Genomic DNA, 21,666 nt, shown 5'->3' on the forward strand with positions numbered 1-21,666 from the left:
ATCAGGACACAGGATGATGCAATACAGCAATACAGTCTTAAAGCTATATTGAGGTTTTATATATTGCCAACCCAACAAGTTAGATAATTATCATTTCCTAACATGCATCATCCCTCTCTACAGATGGCCTTGCCCTCCGCCTCTTCCACGTTCACCCTCTTTGCTCCCTTCAGCCATCCGCCAGCCCTTTGGTAGATCAGATAAGGAAATAGACATTGCAAAGGCTATGGGAACTCTGTGGTAAACTGCCAGATTTTCCCTCTGCCTCCACTTATACTGTATCAAGTCAGGGTTATTTAACCTTCTCACAATCCCGGTTTTCTCAGGTACATGGTGTTGGGTTTTTTTTTTGTTGTTGTTGTTTTTTTTAATTTGATTTATATGCCACCCTTCTCCGGAGACTCAGGGCGGCTTACAATGTGCTCAGCAATAGCCTTCATCCTTTTGTATATTTATACAAAGTCAGCTTATTGCCCCCACAACTGGGTCCTCAGTTGTTTACTGTTTACTGTCTCTTTTATCTGTGAACGTGTCTTCTCTTCCTTATACCATCACAAGATGGGTTGCTGATTCCAAAACATGAAATCAACCTTTCAGAGACCAATTAGTTGCAATTATAAATTATCTAAACTTCCTGCAATATTTACGAGAGTTCCATTATGGCAATTTACATGTATATATTTACAACTCTATGGGCTTGTTAAACTAAGACAGGGGTATCAAACTCAAGGCCCATAGGCCAAATCCAGCCTGTGGGGTGTTTAGATCTGACCCGTGGGGCTGCCCTGGAACCAGTGAAGGACTGGCCAGCGGCGCTCCATTTTTGCTGGCAGAGAGTTGCAGGAGGCCATCCCAGCCAAAAACGGAGCTCAGGAGCCCATTTTCACTAGCAGAGCGCTCGGGCCACCACAGACTCCCCCCCCCTCCGACATGAGTGATGTCAAGCTGGCCATGCCTACCCTAGCCATGCCTATTCCAGCTCCTGAGGCCAAACACAATCCTGATACAGCCCTCAATGAAATCAAGTTTGATACCCCTCAACTAAGACTATGGCTGCTAAGACCATTCACTTAGTTTTGTAACTAAAAGGGAATTCTTTCTGGTCAAGACACTGCATGATTAAAACTCATTAGATTTTACACAACTCATCGGTACAAAGAACACCTTTCAAGATGTTTGACTACACATCCCCCATTTGCCCTCCACTACTATTTGTAGTCTCAGGGAGAATGTGATTCATGGCTGCTTGGAGGAACTTCCTTTAGTGGATCAAACCAGAGGCTACACTTATTTTGATAAGAGGAAATACACACACACACACATATAAGCTGTAGCAGTAAACATGAAATTATCTCATTCCATATGGGATACACAGTTCACCTTACTAGTTGTTACACTGAGATGACATGCCAAGAAAATAAACCGCAATTCCTATCTTCTAGTTCTCTCCATAGTGGCATGCAGGTAGTCCTCGACTTATGACCATAATTGAGCCCAAAATTTATGTTGATAGGTGAAACATTTGTTAAGTGAGTTTGCCCCATTTTAACCTTTCTTGCCATAGTTCTTAAGCGAATCACTGCATTTGGTAAGTTAGTAACATGGTTGTTAAGTGAATCTGGATTCCCCACTGCTTGTCAGAGGGTCGCAAAAGCGGATCACCATGACCCCAGGATACTGCAACGGTCATAAATGTGAACCCGTTGCGAAGTACCTGAATTTTGATCATGTGACGATAGGGATTCTGCAATGGTCGTAAGTGTGAAGAATGGTCATAAGTCATTTTTTTCAGTGCCATTGTAACTTTGAACCATCACTAAATGAACTGTTGTAAGTCGAGGATTACCTGTATAAGCAATGCAGTATATTATATCAGCATAAAAGTCACTGGACCATACCTACTTATTTAACAAAGATTTTTTTATGTTAAATGTTTTTCTGAGATACAACTCATAAAATTTATCCAGATCTGAGGAAGGCAAATAAGCTGTAACAAAATGTAAAGGCTCAGTCTCAGAAAAGTCACAATTCTCTACCAAATCAGGTACATCCCCAGCTGATGCATATTTACCTCTTATTTATCCTGCTGTCTAAGATAGGTGAGGTGTTTATCTTATTAGTATCACTTCTGCCAGGAATCCTAAATAGCAAAGATAGTTTTCACATTAGATATAAACTGGTTTGTTTTTAAATTAAAAGGTTACTAGCTTTTAAAATGTAAAAAGTAGCTTTAAAATTAAAAGCTAGTATTTCCTTGAAAGTAAAATAAAAAACAAAAAAACCACCATTAGCTTTTTCATGCAATTTCCTAATGACCATCAGAATAGCACCATGATACTTAGATTTTTTTTTTCTAATGTGGTAAAATATTATTTTATCAATTGAATTTATTATTTTTCTAGTGTTCCATGGCAGTAACATTAAAATATTCTACCAAGTCCTTTAACAAAGAAGCAAAGAGTCTCTGCAATTAAAGTGATCCCTTACCACTTCAAATGTTCCATTAATCATCAAACATAATTGATTGGGAAGTTTACTGTACTGTAACCTAAAGACACCCATCATAGAGAATTCCCTTTAAAACACAGTGATTATATCGAATCAAAGAGGGAGTTACGTTTAACACCTATTTCCTTTAAGCCAACAAAATTACACCAAAGACAAAATATAAGCCCTTTCCTGGCACATGTTTGCAGTTGATTTAAGCATGGTCAGGGAACTAACCCGATTTCCTGCATTCCCATGACATTCAAACACAAACCCAGCATGTTTACAGCTAAAATGGCTGTTAGTTTGGCTTTTGGTCTCTGACCGAGTGAAGAGGATGTGGCATAGCAGTAGTGGTGGGTTTCAATTTTTTTTACTACCGGTTCTGTGGGTGTGGCTTGGTGGGCATGGCTTGGTGGGCGTGGCAGGGGAAGGATACTGTAAAATCTTCATTCCCACCCTACTCCAGGGGAAGGTTACTGCAAAATCTCCATTTCCTCCCGATCAGCTGGGACTTGGGAGGCAGAGAATAGATGGGTGCGGGCCAGTCAGAATTTTTACTACTGGTTCTCCGAACTACTCAAAATTTCCGCTACTGGATCTCCAGAACTGGTCAGAACCTGCTGACACTCACCTCTGCATAGCAGCCCTTGAACTGTCTACACTGAGGTGATTGTGAGAAGCCCTGGACCTTCAAAGGCAACCTAGAGACGGGCACAGCGGGAGTTCTCTAGCACCACTCATAGAAAATGAAGAACAGCAACTCGGAAGAGGTAAGATTCATGTCTATGACCTGTTGGGAGCCAATTATCACTACAGCTATGGCATGGCTACATATGTTAGAAGGAATCCAGAGAATGCCTCCTTATTGTCAGTCTCTACAAACAAGAGGGACATGGTGGCTCAGTGGCTAAGATGTTGAGCTTGTCGATCAGAAGGTGGGCAGTTCAGCAGTTCGAATCCCTAGCACTGCGTAACCGAGTGAGCTCCCGTTACTTGTCCCAGCTAATAGTTCGAAAGTAAGTAAAAAATGCAAGTAGAAAAATAGGGACCACTTTGGTGGGAAGGTAATAGTGCTCCTTGCGCCTTTGGTGGTTAGTCATGCCGGCCACATGACCACTGAGAAGTCTTCGGACAGCGCTGGCTCTTTGGCTTTGAAACGGAGATGAGCACCGCCCCCTAGAGTCGGGAACGACTAACACATATGTGCGGGTGAACCTTTACCTTTACCTTTACAAACAACAATATACATGAAGTAGTTTTCAACCCAGGTAATCTAACAATAGTGAACATCTATAAACCACCTCTGACATCATGGCCACAGCATGTCCTGAACATCAAGCCGCACTCAACAATCTACGTGGGGGATTTCAATAGCCATCACGTTAATTGGAAATACCGTTCTACTGATGACAACAGTGATCAATTGTCCAATTGGGGAGCAGCAAAGTCCAACTGATTTTCAATGCTAAAGATAAGGGCATGTTTAAATCAGTGGAATGGAACTGATCGAGACTTGTGCTTTGCCCAAACTTGCAGCCAGTGCCAGTCCCTATAAACAGCAAAGTAACGGATATATTCCCGCACAGCCAATACCATCGTATCTTGCTAGAATTTGGAATTCATATTCCCCTAATTCGCTCGATCCCTAGATCTGGAGGGAACTTTCAAAAAGTCAACTGGCCCAAAGGATTCAATACACAGAATCACTAAATTTCAGCAAATTCAGCAGGAAAGCTTGGAGGCTATTAAGGAAATTGGATAGAGGTAAAAAACTTGCACAACAAACACCAAGTGTAACTCCTGACCAAATAGCCTCTCAAATTGTATCTCTCTCCAAAGCTCCAAAGGTAAAAGGACACTCCTCTCTCATCAAGAAAGTGCTTTCAGCTTTTTGGCAGTCAGGATGAATGCCTTCTGAATACTCTTGTCCCTTCTTTTTAAAGGAAATTGACACTGTCATTGATAATCTGTAATGTAGTAAAGCACCAGGACCAGGCTTTAATGACATTAATCTAGAAATCCTGATAAATTCCGGGAGGTACACATGGAATTGGATTGGTAAATTTCTCTCGGATGTAGAGACTAAACTCATATTCCTACCACATAAACAAATTCTTTTCACAATAATTAATCGAAGCGACATAGCATTTTTCTATATTAAACTGAACTTGATTTTAACAACTGTGTACACTACACATTCTGTTTTTGTTTTTAAAAATTGTATCCTAAATCCAAAAACTGCATCACAATACTTAGGAAAGTACAAAATACAGGAGACAGCTAAACTATAGCTCAAGCTCTGGTCTGAGAAATATAGAACTGATAATTTTATAGCATAATTTTGAGTTAATTAATTTCTTCAAACAATCTTAGATGAGAATCTTCAATCTGTAGAAGCCAAAACAGAGGGTACTGTTGCATTTACTACCAAGTTTTATATTCTACCTATCTTTCAAATTGCTCTGAGGATTGTGAATCTTCACAACAACAACATTCAAAATTAGCTTAGACTAATTTAAGGTGTCAGATCTGTGATGCAAATCAAGACAACTACTGTATAAAGTAGGAGCTGAGAGTTAAAGCCTGTTTCATAAAATATATTGGCTTAAGTCACTTTTGAGTACACACCTTGAATTGAATTGCAGATGAGCTTAAAACTCAAATATAGAACTATGTTACATCATAGTCATAAAATGTAAAAGAAATACTTAAATTAATAAAGCTTTTTAACCTGAAGAAATTTGCTTTCATTCATATTGCATAATATTATACAAAAGCAAAGAAAACAAGTGTAAATTAATTTTTTACCTGTCTAAAGTAGTATCAGATCTGTATCGATTAAGCATAGCTTTCTCATCATCCTCCCCTTCTAGGTTCCTATTATTAAGAAAGGAAGATTAATTCATGATAGTTAATAATTATTAATTATAATTAGTTACCATCTCACAGAAGTACCATTTACCAGCTGTTTAGCCTATTTAAAATTATCTTTGGAACTATGGAATAAACTAAGGTGTAACAGCATCTCTGCTAATATAATTAATAAAATATTGTTTAAAATAATATTTTCTTTATTAAACAACACACATTTAATATTATAAAATTATCTTCACAATTAGGTATGCTATAAATGAGAAAAGTATAATAAGCATTTGTTATTTATGTCTAATTTATGTATCAATTTCAATTAATCTATGTTGAATCCAAATCATGTTAACGAATTCCCCACTGAGATTTCAGCATTCTCAAATTTGTTATTTGCAACATTATTACAGACTGTCTCTATCATAAATGACAGGAATTGCCTGAATCCAATTATACAAAATTAGGAACATAGAAAATAGAGAACTGATGGCAAAAAAAGATCTAATGGTCCATCGAGTTTGTCCTTTGAGTTTATTTGTTTTTGTTTTCTTTTTAATTAATTTATCATTTTTAATTATTATTTTTATATTTTATTAAATTTTATTTTATGTTTTTTGTTGCATGATGGACATGTGTTTATCCCAAGCATGCTTAAACCATATAATTTTTATCCTTAACATAAATAAAATCCCTTCTTTCCATAATTTGATTATATGTTGTATGTGAAAACAAAACTAAGATAAAATCACTTTCCATTATGGTTATCATATTTGAGCTGAAAAAGTTATTTTCTGAATGGCCAGAAATGGAAACAAGGAATTTGTGTTTCCTGATCTATCTTCTATTAGTCATCCAAATATTTGCAGCCTAGAAATGGCAATCATATTTAATTATATTAACAACAACATCAGATCTCAATTTAATGAATAAAGTGTTCAAGAGACAGGAAGTAGTATTTTTTCCTGTCCTACATAATAACAGGAGATTCCACTTTTATTACAAATTCAATGCTAATTATTTCCTCTTTAAAATCCTCTAAAAAGATTGGTTGGATCAACTTCATTTTAAAAATTACATAGTGCAATTGTTATCAATTAAACTACTCATAGGGCTGACTATCAAAATCGTGTTATGATTTAATGGGTACGTCAGACTTCATGATTACTCTAAACAATGAAGAAATTAATGCATTACAATCAAGTAACCGAAAATCCCAATGTCTGAATTAAACCAAAGGCCTGACTTTGCTCAATTAATACATTAGGTTCTTATCACAAATTATTAAGAGTACAATGAATTGCAACATTGCAAATGAAATGGGCATAGGAAAGAATATATACATTAAAATGATACTGTACCTGTGCAAGCTTTCTTGTGATTTATACTGATTAAGAACCACTCTGCCATAGTTTTCATTGGTGCTGCAATAAACAAAAATTAAATATCACCCTTAAATATAGTACAGGCAGTCCTTGACTTACAACCACAATTGGACTGGAAAATTCATTGTTCACTGGTGTGATTGTTAAGTGAGGCATCACGTGACTGCACCTGATTTTATGACCATGATCGTTAAGTCATCACATGATTGCGATTTTTAAAAATCTTCCTTGCTGGTTTTCCCATTGAGTTTGCTTATTGGAAATTGGGTGGAATGGTTGCAAATGACAATCTTGTGACCTCAGGACACGGCCACTGTCAAAAATATATGCCGCTTGCCAATTCTTGAATCACAATCATGAGATTGATCATGGGGACAATGTGACAGTTCTAAGTCACTCAATACAGTCTTGACTTTGAATAGTTCCTAAATGAATAATCGTAAGTTAAGGACTATCTGTAAATTGGACTAAATATCATAGCAAAAGTTTACGAAACTTTTTGTTAAAGCTGTAAATTCCAATGACACTTTCAAATCTTACTAACTCAATATGCTTTAGTTATTTTAAAGTGGACTACAGTAAGAGGAGAAAATGGAAAGCATCCAAATCCCAAGCTCACTGCAATTCAACTCTGTCCAAATAAACCCTGGATTTCATGACATCCAAAGGAAACTAACTTTAAATCCAGAACTGAGCATCCTTGTCTAGGATGGTATATGGTTTTCAAACTGTTAGGCTACTTTCAAAGTAATCTCATGTATTTTCACATGAAGAAACATTAAATTTTTGAGACACTCTAAGATTCACTGGAACAAACTCTGAAAACCATTAAATTAAATGAAATATTTTGTGTTACAACATTTGTATATCGTCCATAATTGATATGGGAGAATGAATAGATGCATTCCAAAACTTCTTTTCAATTATTGGTCATAATTATTGCATCATCTGGAGTGATGTTATGAAGTTTCCAAGGTTTGCAAGATGCTATACACAAAAAAATTCTATAAAGGTGTTACTAAATATTTCATATTTTCAGTTGCCTATGTTTAATTTAAACCATTTCTTCAATACCCATCTTCTTTTCTCTTCTATTTCTACCTTGCAAATCATATGGCTCCATTTCCAAAACATGCTAATCCCTTAATAAGTGAATGAATCTAATTTGCACAGTACATTAAACCATCAATTTGCTGGACTGGCTCAATGGCACAAAAATGAACCCCAAAATGATCAATCACATTTAGCCTTTCAGAGCCCTCCTTGATTACCAAATTATATTACTTATAGGATCATCTCTCCCCAATTGTTTTAACCCTCTCTATCCAATCTGGCAGAAAGGAGATGATCCAGGTAGCATTGACTAGGAAGTGTTAATTTGGCAGGGCCCAGGAGGAGAGCCTTTTCTGCTATAGTACCCACCCTTTGGAACATAATTCCACCCAAGATTAAATTGGCCTTGTTCCTGTTGGCATTTTCTAAATCCTTGATGACTTCGTGGTGCCCTGGGCATGGGATTGAGCCATGTCCTCGTTGTATGGATGATCTGTTAGACTGCACCTGGATGCTGCAGTATGTGGTTATTTCTATTTGTCTTTATACTGTCTTATTTTAGGTATTTTATCTGTTTTATTGTAAGAAACCTACAATCACATAAGGTGAGAAGGACAGCTATATAAATCAATCAATAACAGAATAACAAGAGTTGGAAGGGACCATGGAGGTCTTCTAGTCCAACCTCCCCCTCAAGCTGGAGACCCTGTATCATTCCAGACAAATGGCTGTGTTGGAATTCATTGTTGGAATGTATTTTTACGCAACAACTACAGTAGTATTCAGGCAGTAGATAGCAGTGTTTACAAGTTTGGATCTATGATATATACTCTATGCTTTTTTGTTGTAAGTAGAGTTTCCTGTTTCCTGTTACAGTTAAAGTGGTTGAACAGTAAAACACATGGTGACTGTACTCTTTGTTTGCTCTGTGGTGTTATATATAAACAGGATTTCTAACAAGCTGTCCAGTCTCTTGTTAAAAGCTTCCAGTGGTTCTTTGTTCAGTAGTTCTCTATTCAATTTACAGTCAGCAGAAAACAATACCTGCATGAAATTGGTTGTCCCACTTCTTAATTCTTATCCTACTCTCCTGTCTCTGCACTGAGCCATTCTCCAATCCCATCACTTTTCTCCAAGGTAATGCAATGAGAGAGAAGGCCTAATAGATTTTATAGACTTTGAGGATGCTCTTGAAAAGTGTCAGAATAGGAAGAAATATTGTTTTAGTAGCAGTTAACTAAGAAGTTAAGCCAAGAGAGGGAGTCACGGCTGAGTCCCTCATGGGCTCAGGACAAGAAAAGAGAGTTTCATGGAAACACAGCAGAAAAAAAGTGATTGCTATGCTGTTTATGCAGTGAATAAATGCAAGTGAGGAATGGCTTCAGGTATGTAAATTACAAGTTATAAATACCCACCTGGGAAATATTTACTGTATTTGGAAAACCAAGCCGAAAACTTCAGCAGGCTTTAATGAAAACAAGTCAGTGTCTTCCATGGATTTTACATGAAAAGTCTATAAAAAGTTGCAAAGTCTGATCATATTGCCAAAAAGCCAGTGGGTTCTTTCCTTACCCTTCCTCCTCAGGCCTTTTCTTTATCCAGCTATTATCTTGCAAAAGGGTTCTTCGCTTGTTGACCTCATTAATAACTTGCTGTCTGCTCTTCATCGCAAGGGAAGCATTCTTAGCATCTGTAAATATATCAGCAGTATGTTAGACAGTACATAATACAATGTAATTAAATCTTTTTGGAACATCACAGAGTTTAGTTGCCCCAGGAGTCATTCCGCTAATCTCTGAGTTGGCAGAAAACTGTGCCAACTTAAGTTTTGATGCCTCAACTGCCAAGCTTAATTCTGTCTCAGGAATGACGTTGGTACAGGGTTTTGTTTATATTTAAAGTTTATTGTTTTTATATGTTGTGAATTCTTCTGGTATTCTTCTGACTCTACTGAATGTTGCCTGCTGGTGGGAAAAACAATCAATTGTGTGATGGGAAGAGAATGGGTGGGTATAAAAGGGAGCTTAGAATGGAGGACAACCATCTTTCAAGTTGCCAAATGACTAGGTGGCTCAGTGACTAAGACACTGAGCTTGTCGATCAGAAAGGTTCAGCGGTTCGAATCCCTAGTACAAGTCTCCTCCGTGAACAGGGGATTGGATTAGATAACCTCCAAGGTCCCTTCCAACTCTGTTACTGTTAAATGTGGTTACATTTGAACACAAGTCTGGATAGAATGCCAAGCCTCTATCCATCACTTATGCTTTCTTCCAGAATTGTTTTTAGCTTCCTGGTCTAACTTACAGCACTAGCTACCCATCCAACTATTAACTTAAAATATTTGCTTAGGTTGGCTGCTTAGCTTCCAAATCTAGAAAAAGTCAGCCTGGTATTAGTTTTCAATATATTTGTTTCTTCATTGTTTTTCTTCTCAAACTCTTACAAAGTGCAACATTTCTGCATATCTATTTAAAAGTAAACCATTCTGAAGTTATTTATTATTAAACTTACATGCCAACCATCTCACTCTGAAAAGTGACGGATTTGATAGAACAAAGTTTCAAATTAGCATGTGGAAGAATGTAGCCAGATACATTATTTGAAATGTGTCCAAGATACATTTTGGCAGCTATATACACTTCTGCTGTTGTAGTAAGAACACATAATTACTGAATTGAATTGAAATTGGAGAGTCTGCCTATAATTTGCAATTCAAGCTTTGTATCTGCTGATCTTCTTGACTGTTACTTGCTGCTTCATTATTTCCAGTGCTTCCTTGGTGTTCCTTGTTTCTAAGTGACATTTTTGATCAGGTATTCTTTGGTCTTTTTAATCTTTAGCTTCTTTTCTTTCGTCTGTTGTAGCTGGCTTGCATCTGATCTCAGCTTGCTGGTCCTGACCTTCCATTTTGATGATGCATTGTTTGGCTTTTTTCTTCTTTATTGATTTTGCATCCCAGGTATTCAGTTAGATCTGCAATTGCTATACATTACTTGATTTGTATCTACTGGTACTTTTATTTCATATTATACTATTTGCATCTTTTAATGCTTGTGTTAGCTATTTCTTTGTAACACACTTCAATGCAGGCAACCTTATTCTGTTGTATTTGCTGCTGTTCTAGATACTCAGTATTCTTTATTTGAATTCTTCATTAGTTGGAGAACTTTGGTCTTTCTGAGGAAGAGATGAGTGTGCCTGGTTTCAGAATGAAAATTCAATAGCTATGCTGGTTACCTCTACTGCCAACTTTTCTGTTCTTCGTTTGGTCTTTTTTATTGACAATTTTGATTATGGTTCATTGCAGAGTCAGCCAGATGTTCAGAATGGATTTGGCATTTTTTGTTCACCTACTGAGTTTTTCCCAAGGACCTGGGATAGGCAGATGTTTGATGATGCTAAAAGTATCATCACAGGATGTAAGCTATTCCTAGTAAAGCTGCCTTTTGTAACAGCAGAAAAACAACAGAATATGGTTGCCTAACTGATGGTGAATTTGTCAATGCCAATGGTGTTCAAGTTGTTATTAACTTTATTATTAATTATCAATATTATTATTAACAATTAACATTATCAACACTAACAATTTGTAAACAGGCTTCCTCCCTGGTTAAAATATTTAGCCTTGAACATGTCTTGTCTCCACCAATGCAAGCAAAGCTTCAGGTAATTTTCTTAATTTAAAATCAAGCTGCTACTTAATCATAGTGTTTAACAGCTGCTAAACACATTGCTAAAATGACTTTTATAGCTTAAAAGTGGTGAAAGAAGTTTAATCAACGCATTTGCAATTAAACTGCATGTTTTATTCTTAATACAGGAAAGCACCCAGCTGCCCTACACACATGCACACACACACACATATATCCACACTCTTGCATATTGTTGCAAGGCATTTCAGTTCTTCATATTTCCTTTTTGTGATCAATCAGTGCAATTGAAACAAAACTGAAAGAGGAATTATATTACCATTTTTGTTATGCTGTGATTTTCCTACAATGAATGTTGACATTTTATTCAGGGCTATATCCAGTTCGTCCTAAAATAAAGTAAAAACACAAAAAATAAGTGGTCAAAAACCAGAAAATGGCATCAGAATGCATCCTTTTCCTGCACTACCCTCGTACAAAAACTTTGCCAGATCAGATGACACACAAACTGGTTTCTGTTCCCATAGTGGCCAACCAGTTATATTTAATCAGGATATGAACCCAATAATTTCCTTTAATGCTCTTGCAGCTAGCGCTCATTGAATTTTGCCTCCGAGTCGGGAAAGAGCATAGCCAAAATGACTTACATCTGGATTTCTGGTCCCAACTGTAGTTGTTTAGTTGAGGACTGCTTTTATACTGTAATAGTGAGCCAAGAACTGCAACATACCTATAATTTTAGAAGTCCATCTCTTATGGGTTCAATTTCAATTTATCTCCATGGGAAAGTGTAGAAAACAGAGAGAACTGTTCATGAAAAATATAGCAAGCTTCAAAATATCAACCGCTTGCAAAATTATTATATTTTAAGTTCAAGCAACCAAAATGCCATTAGTAGGCTTTCCTCCCAAATTTCTGCTTATGCCACTTTCGTTTAGATTCTGTTGAGAAACACCCTTTACTTCCCATTTTCACTAGTGGGACATAAAACATTGTTTAAGTGTACTACCTGCAAATGTTTGGAATGTGACTTAGACCTTCAAATTAAAAATTAGACATTGATTTCTACACTTTTGATTTTAAAAGCATCAAATAAGCCAATGTGTATTTATCTGTATTTCCTGCAGGCATGTCCCAAGCCAACTTGTTTGTTCCAACTCTAGTCGTAGAGGAAAAAGTCAATACCGGGTAGAAACATGACTCTCTCAGCAGCTGAGAGAAGAATCACCAGTAAACCAACAGCAACAATGTTCAACAATGTTCAAGGAGATTCCAGCAGCATCCCTAGAATATTAATGAGCCGTGGTGGTGCAGTGGTTAGAATGCAGTATTGCAACTGCCAGCAGTTCAACAGATCGAGTCTCACTGGCTCAAGGTTGACTCAGCCTTCTATCCTTCAGAGGCCAGTAAAATGAGGACTCAGATTGTTGGAGGCAATAGGCTGACTCTGTAAACTGCTTAGAGTGGGCTGTAAAGCACTGTGAAGCAGTATATACAGTAAGTCTAAGTGCTATTGCTATTAACTTTTTTTGACACCTTTTCATTTTAAGTGTGAAAATGATTGTGAGGATAACTTGGTGTTGCTGTGCTGACTTCAAACACGTTTATATACAACTTAGAATTTAGCTTGCTGATCATAGAATAAACAAACATATTTGTCCTTTCCATTTATACCATATTACAAAACCATTCATTCACATAGTTTTATCAAAAGAACACAGAACTTGTAAGCTTTATTTCTAACTTGGTGGCGCAGCAGACTAAAGTGCTGTTAAGTAGCACCAGCTGCCTGCAATTACTGCAAGTTCAAATCTCACCAGGCTCAAGGTTGACTCAGCCTTCCATCCTTTCGAGGTAGGTAAAATGAGGACCCGGATTGTGGGGGCAATAAGATGACTTTGTATAAAAAAGAACACCGCTTAGGGGGGCCCAAAGCCCTACTAAGCAGGTATATACAAAAGTATGAAGGCTATTGCTTAACGCATTGTAAACCGCCCTGAGTCTCCAGAGAAGGGCGGCATATAAATCGAACCAATAAATAAATAAATAAATAAATAAATCACTGCAATTTTTTTTTAAAATTTGATTTATATGCCGCCCTTCTCCAGAGACTCAGGGCGGCTTACAGTGCATTAAGCAATAGCCTTCATACTTTTTTTGCTCAAGGCTTATATAGTATAATGTAAGAAAATATGAAAAGAAAAATACATATATAACCTGCTAAGCATTCTGCCAACACAGGCCATTTCCTTAGGTCCACAGTACTTACAAGCTTTTGAAGTTTGGATGTTATTGTCTCAAAGCCTTTCCTCACTGCTGAACTGCAGAAAATAATGTGGGTATGAACTCTGCTGTCCCCCATGGCTATTCCTTCTCCTATCTTGATCACCTCCCTTCTCAAGGCCTTAATTTAAACTTTTTGGCAAAATAACGGCTGCCAATCTTTCACACCTTTTTGGGACTCTCCTAAGGGGAAAGCACCCCTTTGTATGAGATCAACAAATAATGCAAATAAGTCATAGAAATTACAAATTCCGAACTCTGAACTCAGTGCCAAACTGCAAATAAAAGATTAGAAGCATACTTGACTATTTATTACTTTTGTTATTATCTCACATTTTATTTTTTTTTTAAAAAATCCACATGAGTTTATTTTCAGTTTTTATAAGCATATCCTGTTTGCACAGAAAAATATTATTAGGGTATGATAATTAATACAGTACAGGAATAATATTCAGACATGAGATGGAAGGAAGGAATGTAAAGGATGTAAAAGTTATTGTAGGGAGAAAAAAAATGAGGAAGGCAGTTAAAAGTCATAGAATCAAAGCATTATGTCAAAAAGGTACTATAGACATTCCTTGAGTAATCAATCTCTGTTTAGTAAGTAAATAACTAAAATGATAAACTTACAGTTTATCCACATTTTGTTCTCAGTTTCCTCGTGTTATAACAACAGTTAGTCGGAAATAATTATAAATGAAAATTTGGTTTTGAGGCTTGATATTAACTAAAATGTTGCTGCTCTAATTGAGCTTGCAGTGTCTGGATTTCATCTATAGCAGGGGTGTCAAACTCGATTTCATTGGAGGCCCGCATCAGGGTTGTGTTTTACCTCAGGGGGCCAGGGTGGGCGTGGCCAGGTGGGAGTGGACACTCAACATCACTTGTGTCGGGGGCACCTGAGTGCTCTGCCAGCGAAAACACACTCCTGAGCTCTTTTTGTCTGCGACGGCTTCCTGCAACCCTCTCCCAGTGAAAACAGAGCATGGGAAGGCTGCATGCCGCCCTCACAAGCTCCATTTTCAGCTGCGACCGCCTCCTGCAACCCTCCGCCAGTGAAAACAGAGCTCGGGAGAGTCACACGTGTCCCTCCGGAGCTCCATTTTTGCTGGCAGAAGCACCATGGGCCAGTCCTTTGTGGTTTCAGGGTGGCCCTGTGGGCCAGATCTAAGCACCCCACAGGCTGAATCCTTGAGTTTGACACCCCTGATCTATAATATGAGAAGAAAAAGAATGAAAAGACCTACCACTTGGAGAAGGTGGCAAGGTGACAGGAAGAGGAAAGAGCCCTTCAACTCCTATTTCACTGCAGATACTTGATATTTTGAATTGCAAGTCCATTTCTTTGCCAAATAGTACAATATTAGACAATGATAAGAACAAAATCTCTCTTCTCTAAAGCCACCCTGAGCTTTAATTGTCAGGAAAATATCTATTTTATTTTATTTTACATATTTTATCTATTATATATTTTTTAAAATATATGAACCATAAGTGCTATAGTCTAGTCAGGCATGCAACTAGTATGTTAATGAAGGAAGACAGAAGCACTAATATGGAGATTATCTAGGGCCCCCCAGGCTTCAACTGTTTAGCCTCCATGATAAATGCTACAAGCCAGTCTTGAAATGACCCACAAGCAAGTTCAAAAGAAGAAAATGCTGGCCTAGAAACCAGGAGACTGTGAGTTCTAGTCCCATATTAGGCATATAAGCTGTCTTTGGGCAGGTCACTCTTTTTCAGACTAACCCCCTCATGGGGCTGTTGTCATAGAGAAAATAGGAGGAGGAAGGAGTATGAAAGGTGGGATAAAAATCTAAGAAATAAATATATAAATGTAAGGCAGGAAAACTGGATTCTTGTGCATTAATTTGGAGAGAGCAAGCGCTGCTTATGGTCTATTAAAAGAGGAAGCAATCTGTCATTTTTTTTAAAAAAGAGAAACAGCTGTGCACACTTGGCAACAGCTGACTGAGTATAATTGCTTCTTTAAAAATATGAGTTCATAGAGTCATAGAAGAAGGAACAAGTCCAACACCCTCCAGGATTCATTACATATCAAACTGGAGTAGACTATCCACTCTACATTTGAAAAAGTCTGACAAAGGAGTTCCTTCAAAGGACTTCATAGTTCATAGTCAACTTGAACTCTGGACAGGTCTGTTTTTTGGTTATTGAATATGCCAGATACAGGTAATCCTCAATTTATGACCACAATTCAGTCCAAAATTTCTGTTATTAAGTGAGACATTTGTTAAGTGAGTTTTGCCCCATTTTACGACCTTTCTTAGCATCTGAATTTTGATCACATGATCATGGGGATGCCGCAAAGGTCGTAACTATGAAAAATGGTATAAGTCACATTTTTCAGTACCGTTGTAATTTTAAACAGTCACTAAACAAACTGTTATAAGTCAAGGACTACCTCTAGCCCTTTTTTGACAGCTACACCACAGTTAAATGATTTTGGATAGTTGCACAGTTTTAGCTTCCCCTCTTATAATATATAGTCCTGAAAGACTCCAAATTACTTTCTATTAATATTCAACATTTTGTGGAGCCCTCACTGTGTGTGTAGCCTTACCCTGAAGCAGATTCAGGGTAAGAAAGCAGAACTTAATAGTTGAAGGTTTATGATCAGGCCAAAATCTGTATTGGTCAGAGTAGTCACCTTGAACAATCTGATAGGATGGAAAAATCTTAATTATCTGGCAATTATGTAACATATCAGCCAACAACATTACAAATATTTAACAATTGAGACTCTTGGATCATATTCAACATCAAGAAGTATAAATAAAATGAATGTGTTTTGCAATACTGTGTAGTTTTGATTCACCTTGACATTTAAATCATCAGTGATAAAATAAGACAGAGAATATAGGGCTAAGCAAAGCTTCAGATATTATCCAAGTCTGCCTAATAGTTGTTTAAATTGTGAATGGGTAGTTCTGAAACTCAAAAAAGGTGGGTGGGTGGGAAGATGATCCAGGCAACTACAGGGTCAATGCCAAACAAACTCTAGAACAAATTACTAAACAGTCAGGATTGGGTTTTAGAAGAGAAGATGGTAAAATGTGAATTGGACTATACTGGATTAAATACAGTAGATACAGGGCTGATTTAAGAATTGTACTCAATTAACGTATGTCAGTGACTTCTTGTCAAGCAGAATGGAGGTGTTGGAGGTATATTGCAGATCCCATTCAAAACCCTGTAAAGTTCAATTTATTTATAAATGACTTGGAAGAGAGGTTAGAAAAATAAATAATTGAGGAAGGATTCTGTGGATATCATTCCTATCTATGACTCACGAATACTCCCTCTATTGAGTCAATGATAACTATTGTCACTAAATGTATTCTAAAATTTACTAATAAAACTAAAATGACACAAAGGTTATTACACTTGGCCTGATAATTAAAGGTTGTGGTTTAAAACCTGGGGGAGTTTTTTAATTACTATTTTTCTTTCTTTGGGCTACAAACTTTTGAGATTTTTTTTCTTAGTTCAGCAATGTATTTTCCATCATTTCTCCTGTCAGCTCTGCCATCTTTTCTAAGCTTGCTGGCATCTTGCCATAAATGGAGGGGGGGCAAAGCAATTTTGGGGAAGACGTGCAGGAGGGAAGAAGGAGGAGGCAAGGAGGGAGGGAATGCCACTGATAGGAACCAGAAATGTTAAACCAGATTGATCCAGTTGCCCAAGAATGCCTGGTCTGGGAAAGAATGTGAAGATGTTTCAAGATGCGCCTGACATCAAAGCAGTTCCCAAAACATCATACTGGGATGCTATTGGACATTGACGATCTGGTCAAGGGGGGAGCACCATGGAAAGGGAAAACTTGTAACTTGTATGCGGTAATACTCCGTTCTAGTCTTGCTTTTGCTGCAACCACTAATCCTTAGTAAAAGAACCTATCCCTTCAATCAAATGGAGTCAAGAGTCTTTCTTTCCTAGGGACCTAGCTGAGGTAGGCCTGACATCTCCTATTCTTCAGTTTCTACATTAATGACATGGTTAAATGGTTAAATAAACCAAATCATCACACACATCCCAAAAAAATTGGGTTTTTTTGCTCTATGTAGACAATGCAGTAATCCTCTCCAAGAAACCTGCAGTTCTTAAAAGAATCTTGTGAGCCCTCATCTAGTATTGTAATAATGACAAACTGGTCATAAACTATCAGTCACTTGAGGTAAAAATGATTGCCTCTGCATTTCTGTCCTCATCCAATATCTTAAAATATAAAGTTTAAGTTTGAAAATATATAACAAAATTGTGATTGTATTAATAAACCATTATATTATGTGGCAGGTATGTCTTTGGTACTATACAGTACTATAAAACATGCAGGTGTTCATTTTGGTAATCAAAAAGAACCAAACTAGAAATTGATCAAAATACAGTTGTCAAAAGCAAGATTTTTAAACCATGTCATAGCTTTTCTGCCTTGTGTTAAAACTTCCACACAACAGACAGTGGTACATAGAATCAAGGTAAGTGAAGACAATAAGCTATCTCCAACTGATCACTTTTTAACCTATAAACATTTATCCCCTACCCTCATGCTGGTGTCATTTCTATACCAGTTCATATCTTGCCCTATTATGTTCTATACTTCAAAGCACCAATCAGCCATAAAACACAGTGGAGAATAAGAGTTCAGACAATTTCTAACTATCTTGACAGCAAGGGCTGGAAACCACAATGTTCACTCATCTGGAAAAGGTATATATGGAGAAATCTAAAACTGTATTTAAGACAATATAAATTTTGCAAGATTTAAAAATCTCCTTTGAGCATTAGCCAGAATCAATTTTCAATATTATCATCTCCCTGGTTGTCCCATAACATTCACATTGTATATTATTAACTGGTGTACATCTCTGTTTACACTTAGAAATTACATTCTCTATGTTGGTAACCATTATAAATCCAATTATAAAACAAGATTACATATGCAAAAGAATGCTACTTGAATGCTACTTGAATGCGAAATGAGAATTAAAATCCCTTGTCTATTCAGTATAAAGCAAGCTGCAGGAACAGGTTTTTCAGGATTTGGGTGGAGATGAAGATTCAGTCTTGAAAGAATTAAAATAGTAAGTAGCTATGGGATGAGATAGTTTCTCTGTACAATTTTGATATGTGTGAGTTTTCTGTTAACATCTTAATTGTTCTTTTTTTTTTAAATGAACTTTTTTACAGTCTCAAACTTAATTCTTTATTATATTGAAAAAAATAACAGTATATTATTAAACAGCATATTATGCTCTTGCAAACTAAAGCAGAATAAATAGTGAATCCTTCCTTTAAATCATTCTCCTGTCTCTAAACCTTACTTTTTCAATATCTAATACTTTGCCTGTGAAAGACAGATGGTAATGTAGTTTTACTATTATGCCACAGAAAGGATATACCGTAACTTGTGTAAAATTTTACTCCCGTGGTTAACTCTCCCTGGTGAGATTTTAAGTTTAACAAAACCCGTCTTCTGAGCAATTGTTTTGAGAAGCAGAAATAAAATACAAAGGAGCACAGTCCAAAACGTCTTAAGGTTTCCAGAAGTTTCAAAGGCATTGTATTTGGGCATCCTGTCTGAGCTTCTGAGGTGGTAAATGAAATCCAAATAGAGAGAAGGAAAATTCATGAATTGCCCTGCTCTTCTAAATATCATAAACTTTGGAAAAAAAAATCTCATGCCGGTCTATAAATATCTGCTTACCTCTTTATGCAACCAGTGTCCAAATCCAGATTCCCCAGAAATACTGTTGGTTGTGCAGTTCAGCTTACAAAAGAGTAGTATTGGCTTTACCCGACCCGTCTTCACAGCTTTGTTGCTTCTTCAGTAGGGATGAGTCACGCTGGGAGGAGGGGGAAGGTGTGGAAGAGGGAGGGCACCTTTTTACAGTTTAAATACACTATACTACCTTACCATTGTTTATTGTTGTTTTACACTGATACTTGCCTCATTTCCAAAACGGGATGTCCGTATCTGTGTGGTGCAATTCTACCATAAGATGAAAGAGTGTGTTTGTGTATATCTATACATAATATAAAATGTATGTGCATGCATATATCAATAACATTTTGGGGAAAAAAACAGGCTTTATTTGGGGAAAATTACATATAATACAAATATTAGATACAAATCTAATATTGCATATTCGCTGCAATAGTTAAATTGCTGCCAAAAGAAACAGAACATGGGAAAGCCTGTTTATGTACTAATGCAATGATGGCAAACCTTTTCAGCACCAACTGCCCAAACCAGAACATGCACATGCTGGAGCATCGGAAACCCAAAGATCAGCTGGCTGGTGCATGTATGCCTGTTTTTTGGCTGTTTTCTGGGCTGTTTTCAGGCTGTTTTCTGGGCTGTTTTCAGGTTGTTTTCCAGGCCATTTTCAGGCTGTTTTCTGGGTCATTTTCAGACTGTTTTCCGGACCATTTTCAGGCTGTTTTCCAGGCCATTTTCAGGCTGTTTTCCGGACCATTTTCAGACTGTTTTCCGGACCATTTTCAGGCTGTTTTCCAGGCCATTTTCAGGCTGTTTTCCGGACCATTTTCAGACTGTTTTCTGGGTCATTTTCAGGCTGTTTTCCAGGCCATTTTCAGGCTGTTTTCTGGGTCATTTTCAGGCTGTTTTCCAGGCCATTTTCAGGCTGTTTTCCAGGCCATTTTCAGGCTGTTTTCCGGACCATTTTCAGACTATTTTCCAGACCATTTTCAGGCTGTTTTCCGGGCTATTTTCAGACTATTTTCCAGGCCATTTCCAGGCTGTTTTCTGGGCCAAAAACAGCCTGGAAAACGGCTTGAAAAACGGCCTGGAAACAGCCCGAAAAGGCCTGAAAAACAGCCTGGGTTTTGGCCATTTTCAGGCCGTTTTCCAGTGCTCCGGTACCTGCAAAGACCAACTGGCCAGTGCGCATGAAACCAGAAAAGCATCTGGCAACAGCACGCGTGCCCACAGAGAGGGCTCTGCATGCCACCTCAGGCACGTGTGCCACAGGTTTCCCATCAAGGTACTGATGTTATATAAACAAAATAATTTAGGAATTATACCAATGAATGGCCTATTAATTAATATGGTGCATCCCTAACCTTTCTCTCTTTTCTAAGATGAACCCCAACTAAGTCTTCGCAGTACTTCAGTGCTATCTGCCCTCTTTGTTCTTGGCTCCATCTTCCCTTGACTTTTCCTTCAGGTACGCGTTCCAGTCCAGGGCACATTTTTCCAGTCCCTTTGCCCTATGGGACCGGCGTCCTTTTGCTTTTCAGAGGGAAGCATGGAACAAATTACCTCAAGCTTCACTTCCGGTATGAAGGGCATTTTTATCTCCACCTAACTATTGATTCTTCTTTCCCTCACAGAAGTTGAAATGCAAACTATATAGTACCCTGCCATCACACCAGTTCTGGAATGGGACAATTGAACACGGCTGCTTTAATGCGCCCACTTCATCTTGCCCCCCCCCCCACCATGACTGACCCAACACAGGCATTCCTACTCAGCTGGCTCTCCATCAGCGCTCCTCTTCTGCCACTGGTCCGCCAGCGGTCTGACCCCATCCCTTCATCCCAGCCGTATCACAGAGGAATACTTTTCCATGACCAATTGGTTGTGTGGAACATTTAAACACGCATCGGGGCAGCCAAGGAATGGGTGGCCTCGGGCACAAGGAGGCAGGGGACACAGTGCTTGCTTTGTTGTGCACACAAGAGGAGGAAAATGCGGCTTGTGGGGGTGGTGGGCAGGGGCTGGGCTTTTCCCTTCCCAGTTGCTAAGGAAGCTGTCTTTCCCGCTGGCATAATGACAAGTTTAATAACAAGCTGATCTGGCACCATTCAAGATAAAGGATAAGAGAACAATTAGTAAGGTTTGTTACTAATTGTTAGTAGGAGGATTTATCTGTGAATGGTTTAATTATTATAGAATT

General features: G+C 37.7%; 1 protein-coding gene across 7 annotated transcripts in view; it reads right to left on the minus strand.

The window, feature by feature from the left end:
- The window catches only part of SCEL (sciellin), a 47,943-nt gene extending 28,331 nt beyond the window's left edge, over positions 1-19,612 (minus strand). For 2 of the 7 annotated variants that reach the window (XR_015734572.1, XR_015734571.1), the window contains exons 1-6: positions 19,452-19,591; positions 11,760-11,829; positions 9,363-9,480; positions 6,714-6,776; positions 5,299-5,367; positions 2,072-2,140 (exon numbers count right to left, since the gene is read on the minus strand). Coding sequence is in view for 5 of the 7 variants with exons in the window: in XM_034417824.3 (XP_034273715.2) it covers positions 2,072-2,140; positions 5,299-5,367; positions 6,714-6,776; positions 9,363-9,480; positions 11,760-11,802 (362 nt within the window). In the remaining 2 variants the exon portion in view is untranslated. Of the gene's footprint in view, positions 1-2,071; positions 2,141-5,298; positions 5,368-6,713; positions 6,777-9,362; positions 9,481-11,759; positions 11,830-19,451 lie in introns of all 7 variants that reach the window. The other 5 variants (XM_087895489.1, XM_087895490.1, XM_034417824.3 and 2 more) reach the window with 4 other exon arrangements.
- Positions 19,613-21,666: the final 2,054 nt, after the last annotated feature.

The sequence above is a fragment of the Pantherophis guttatus genome, chromosome 5, assembly GCF_059756535.1.
Source record: "Pantherophis guttatus breed Tessera chromosome 5, ASM5975653v1, whole genome shotgun sequence".
Taxonomy (NCBI): Eukaryota; Metazoa; Chordata; class Lepidosauria; order Squamata; family Colubridae; genus Pantherophis; species Pantherophis guttatus.